Source organism: Formica exsecta, unplaced genomic scaffold (assembly GCF_003651465.1).
Source record: "Formica exsecta isolate Colony F162 unplaced genomic scaffold, ASM365146v1 scaffold1327, whole genome shotgun sequence".
Classification (NCBI taxonomy): domain Eukaryota; kingdom Metazoa; phylum Arthropoda; class Insecta; order Hymenoptera; family Formicidae; genus Formica; species Formica exsecta.
In genome coordinates, this window is record NW_021848660.1 from 65839 (window position 1) to 72046 (window position 6208).

Here is a 6208-nt window from a genome sequence, read left to right on the forward strand (position 1 = left end):
CTCTCTCTCTCTCTCTCTCTCTCTCTCTCTCTCTCTCTCTCTCTCTCTCATTTCTTCCGCGTCTAGATTCTCATATCAAAGGGATGAATTTGAAATATCATAATAAGAAAATAATTCGATATGCTTGATCCTACCCATTGATTGCAATTATATTGGTAAGAAAGTCCTTTTCCCTCTTTCAGAATGATATGAAAACTTTCTTTTCTTCAAGATGTTAGGTAATCATAGAGAAAAAAGTAAGGGATGGACGTAATAAAGAAAAAAAACGCGGAATTGTAGAAGGAGGCCGGTATTTCATAACGATATTCTCGAAAAAAAAAAATTTGCTTTGCGCGATTAACATAAAATAACAGCCAAGTCCTGTGGACGAAGGATGCACATTCCTGCATATCCTTGACACGATCCGCTCGGCTCTCGCGTCAGACGTGCGTCTCACCGTTTACGGAATTCTCAGGTTTCAAGGCGTCGACGTCGTCACTGCCGTGCAAATATAAGAAACGGACGTGCAAATACCTCGATGCGAAATCAGCAGTGCGTGAAAAGGAAGACAGAGAGGGAGAACAGAAAGAAAAGAAAGAGATAAATCAGGGTTAATTATTATCCGTTAATAACTATCAGTTAATTACTATCGGGATAAACGCCCAGGATGTGCAAAGATATACAAACAAAAATTAGTATTATAAAATATTGACAATAAAATTATACGTAAATGATAATAATATTGTGTATGTAATATACCAATAGGAAGTAAAAAATTAAATCAAGCATTATGTAAATGATGTGCGCTACATAAATTTCGAAGAATCGAAATTTATTATTTCAAACTCTGCGCGCATCGAAATAAGAAAATAATAAATATTATCTAGATATTTAATAAAAATTAATAATGAAAATAAAAATGTTACGAGTATTACAAAGAGACAGAGGAGAGAAGAAATAATAAAAAAGTTCGTTTTAAAGAATTCTGCAAAATTGTTATCGATCATGAAAAGATTTACGAGCGATGTTCGTGATTTAAATATGCGCGATAGCAAACGAAGGAATTGCGGATATAACTCGTAAAAATAATCTCGCGAACGGAAGCGAATATGACGGCGATGGATCTTTGGGTCTGACTAGTAACGGTGCGATCGATTAATATTCGCGGCGGGTCGATCCGTCGACAGGAAACCGGAGGGCTGCAACCGCATTTCCGCGGTTGATTACAGAGACGAGAAACTGAATTGGAAAACAATCTTGAACTTAGATAATTATTTTAAGTAGCAAGGCGGAAATAGAAATGAAGAATATCTGCTTTTATCTTACGGGATGTTGATAAATTTAATAAAAATGGAGTTATTGATAATATATTGTGTCTTGCCAAAAATAAATATAATCATCAATATTTTTGTAGAAAGTATTTTCAATACATGACAAAAAAAATAAAAGATATCTTAAATGTATTACTTGTTATTATTTCATGTATATATGTATATATGTATTCAATAAAAGTTTAAGAATGACTAATTAAAACCTGTTTGAGTCAGAACAAGAGTCATGACGTCAAAGAATTTTTTACGTCTCGCACAAAAAAACAGCTAACTTATGATTCGATTATTTGAAGAATTCGAAAAATTTCCCAAAGTCTGTTGGGTCTGGACCGTCAACGCTGTGCGAATCTTGCAAGAAGTTTGATGAATAGAAGTTTGTTTCTTCGAAGCATTTCGTTTGTAACAAAGCCAGCTGAAGGCCTCGTCGGAGAGGCACGATTATCTTGTAACAAAAACATGATGTAATACGCTTGCAATAACGAGACACATAAGGAAAAAAGCTAATATTTCATAAAATAATAGCTTAGAATTTCATTCTATAAATCTCACAACATCTTTATTTTAATTTCAGTTTTATCCATAATAATAATTATTATAATTATCACGGCAATAATTTTAATTTAATCAATAGATTTAATGATAATTTTAGTTGTCACAGTTGGTTATCGAATATCTAGCTGTCCAAAACAGCAATATGTTATTAATAAATGCATTTTTATTTTTAATGAATATATTGTTAATAAATTGTCATAATATATTTAAAGTTGGTCTGTATTTTATCTCGATTTTTATCAAATAAAAGCGTGACAATTACACTTAACTTGATGCTACTGCGCATCTTTCGTAACAATTAATAATTTCTATTATTATCGCCAGTTAAACCCTCACGTCAAACAATACCAGCAGATAACTCACGCATAGATAACTATACTTAAAGCACGCACATTTCTGACTCATACCAGCTGACGATTTGTATTTGCTTTAACGATCTTTCATGTGGCATGAATATTTGAATTGGTAATTTTGGGAAGAATACATTCGCAGGAAAATTAACGTCGCAAAAATCGAAAGTTAAATTTTGAAAATTTTCCTGTTTAAAGTAAAAAAATATACTATTATCTTTAATATAACTATGCTTTAATTAAAATTTTATGATTCCATCAGTACACACGTTACACTTTAAATAAATAATTCATTTCTATGGTCTATTTTTATGCTTTTAAATAATTTTAGATCCAATATTTCTATCAATCAATTTTACCATGTCTGCAATTATTAGTTTTAATTTTATAATATGTTCATTAATTAATATTTTTCATTAAAATTATACATATTTAAACTATGACTAAGTTATATGCGCCGCAAGAAATGACAAAGCAAATTAATTAAAGACAAAGACGAAATCGAGCTGGTCTTAAGACGGATCCTAATCGCTCTCTAATCGCAGGTTAATGATCATCGCTTGCGTTTTTAATTAAAAAGCAAAGTGCATTATAATGTTTTGAGATTCTCTCTTCTTTTTGGTAGACTGATCGAGATTCTACACCTGGCAAATATGTTTCTTAATTCATCCTTTTTTTGAAAACTTAAGATCCCATTGTCTCGTTACTTAGCCCGCTAGCCCTACCTTTTTCCGAGAGATCTATCCCGAACTTGTTCTAATCAGCTGAAGCCTTAGAATACCAAATTAAAAAAAAAAAATCATGACCAACTGTTGTTCGATATGTTAAGCCTACTCTTCCTACTGAGATACTTATGTGTTTCTCAAAGAAAGTGTAAGAAAGTTAACGGTAATTCAGTAGAACGTACACGCTTCCTCTGCCCAAAAATTCCTGGTTGGCTCCCTGCAGTTAATCGTGTTTTATAAGCAAACGAGGAAGCTAGCGAAGAATAGTAAAGCTAATAACGAATTTGCGAAGTGTATTCCTGGTAAAAAAATAAGAAATATATTTTATTGTACGCTTAATAAGCATAAATATAATACAAAATACTCACTCTAAAAATACAAGGAGATCAAATGAAGAAAAATTAAATCAGATTTGTGAAAAATTATTCTATGACTTCTTCTGTCGTATGACGTCTATCATCATTCGAAATTGTCATAATAATTCTTTTAAGATACGATATTTTTCGTACAATGCTAATATTTCTAACTTGTCTGCGAACTTCCATCGTGCGAACTGACCCCTTTCAAGAAACGATGTCTTGAACAAGAAATTATAGTTATTAGGAAATTGGTGCAACGCCCGATTGCGACAGAGGAATCCATGTGGGAATTCCGACATCCGATCGGCTCTAATCGGGTCGATCGGCACGTAGCGCCATAAAATCGCCGATCAGTGTGTCAATGTAAAGTGGAAACGACCTTCCAGTGTCAGCGACCAACTCCGCTCGTCTTGAGGACGGCGTCGGCTTAAACGCTAGCTGGCAAACGTTACGCGACAATACCAAGGACCAACTTCGGGCATATAATTGTGCACGTACTACATACCCGTCATGTAGAAAGCGTGCGATGATGTATCGCAGGGGCGCTCTTCCTCCGACGATCATCCGTGAACAAATCTAATACGGCGTTATTAAAAGCTAATTCATTTCAAGGAACTTAAATTTTTAACTTAGAGGCCTAAATTTTTAATTTAGAAGCCGAGAACAACTATCCCCCTGTCCCCTAAAGATCGCTATTTTTTCTGGTTTTTAAGATTATAAAAAATGTGATTGAAAAAATACGACTTATCAAGCAATAAAATTAATAATTCTTGCATTATTAAAAAAATGTGATGTTAAAAGTTTATTTGCTTTACTACAAATTTACAAGATTGCAAGATTTAACTCTATTATTAAAAATTGGCAGAATTCCGTAACTGTTTATATTATCATTAATTTACAAGGTTATGAATTTATTTGTTTATTATATTTTCCCTTAAATTAGCTGATATATTTTGCTCATTTCAGCGCTACGCGTTAATTCCATGTTACTTTATCTATTTAATTTATATAATATTAATGTAAATATATATCTATGAACAGTTGTAACTTGTGCGATATATATGACGCCTATGTCTTAGCGATTCTTGCACAACGTAAAGTTTTATCGGTCTCGCAAATAGCCGCGATATGTATGGAAATAAAACTGTTTTCGGAGATACAAACAATTCTTGCTGCGAGTCAATCTATCGATCCGACCCTGATTCTATCTGCATGTGGTGACAGACGCGCGACGCGCAAGGCGATTGTCTACGTGACTTTCGTAGCTTCCTGCCCGACGTGTCCCACATATCCGTTCTTCTTTGTGCTAGGCATCTTCGCGTCTTCACGACGTCGATTTTCCGACCACGCTTTCGATTTTTCGCGCAAGACTTGGTCCAGAACATCTTTTTTCTATCAACGCATTTAACCCGTTAATGATTTTAGTACTTTACCTAACTTGAAGCGTCTATGTTACGTCAGGATTTAGGGAAGAAAATTTTGTGAGATGTTGAGATAAACTTTTTTTTAATTTCCATTCTCTCTCTCATACAACTATATTATTTTTATAAATAGGAACTAGATGCTATCAGTTCTTATCACTCGTGTTTCATCACGAATAAAATTATTAGAAGCGAAAAGTAATCGTTTATGAACTTAATTTGTAATTTACAATTTTTTGTTTTGTTTGACACTTAGGTCTTCCCGTAGCCGACGAGTCTGCTGATACGAGCACGATTGGAACTATCGGAAATGTCTCAGAAGTAACTACTGTTCCCGAAGCGGAAGGTCACTCCATGGATGATATAATGCCGGGAACAAAGCCGCCATCGAGTGCCGTGATGTTCGTCGACATCCCGGAACACACGGAAACGGAACTGGGCTCGTCCGTACTGTTGGCATGCCGAACCGCTAATCCTGTAGCCGAGTGCCAATGGTCCTGGCAGCCATTGCCGCCGGTACACCTGCCACTTCCGGATATCAGTGAAAGCCCGTCAGTTTCTACGAGTAAGCGCGACATCCGCACATTTGTTCCTTCCGCGATTAGCTCCTGAGGAATATTCATATATCTGACTTGCGGACATTTTCGAAAAATCACGGATAATAAACTCGATATAAATGATTTAACATCAAGACGATTGATTACATTTTATAGTAAACCAATTGCAAAAAATGTATTTTCGATTAAAAAATTTTTTTAATCGAATTAATCGCGCTTCCAAAATTCTTCCATGTTCTTTTAATTAGCTTTCTCTAATTTATGCAATAACCACTCTTATAGACGGTCATTTTATCTCTTTGTATTCTGTGTATATATAGAATTTAATTCTGCAATCACGCGCTAAATATTCATTGGAGAGCCGTTCTCTCGAATGTAATCTCGATAATTTCAATGAATTCAGCCACGACGATCTCGACGATCTCGGCGAACACGTCGACTCCTACGACCCATCCGTTGCCGGTACGACAATTTCCGGCGTTCGGGAACAACAGCAACGATTGCTCCGTGAGATTCTCCAGTACCAAACATGAGCAGACAGGATACTGGACTTGTGCGGCGAGAGTCTCCACGAGCGATCCTTTCACCAGCACCGAACCCGCCAAGCTCAGCATCGTCAACGCCAATCACGGTAGAATGCTCGAATTTCTTGATTCGATTTCACAAATTTCACTCTTTAATATTTTCGGATGATTATATCTTGATACCTTTAGTCCAAAACTCAATTATCTTTAACCTATTTTGCTTTTTTTTGGGTAAATAGCGAAAAAATTTTTAATAATTTTAACAAATATTTTTCAAACCAAATTTCACATTTTCGGATGATTATATCTTGATACCTTTAGTCCAAAACTCAATTATCTTTAACCTATTTTGCTTTTTTTGGGGTAAATGGGTAAATAATTTTTAATAATTTTAACAAATATTTTTCAAA

The 6208-nt window shown here is 34.7% G+C and overlaps 1 protein-coding gene across 2 annotated transcripts in view; it reads left to right on the forward strand.

Moving 5' to 3' along the window:
• The window catches only part of LOC115245823, a 28447-nt gene that overhangs the window by 10223 nt on the left and 12016 nt on the right, over positions 1–6208 (forward strand). For both annotated transcript variants that reach the window (XM_029824309.1, XM_029824310.1), the window contains exons 3-4: positions 4974–5282; positions 5678–5905. In XM_029824309.1, coding sequence (XP_029680169.1) covers positions 4974–5282; positions 5678–5905 — 537 coding nt within the window. The remainder of the gene's footprint in view (positions 1–4973; positions 5283–5677; positions 5906–6208) is intronic.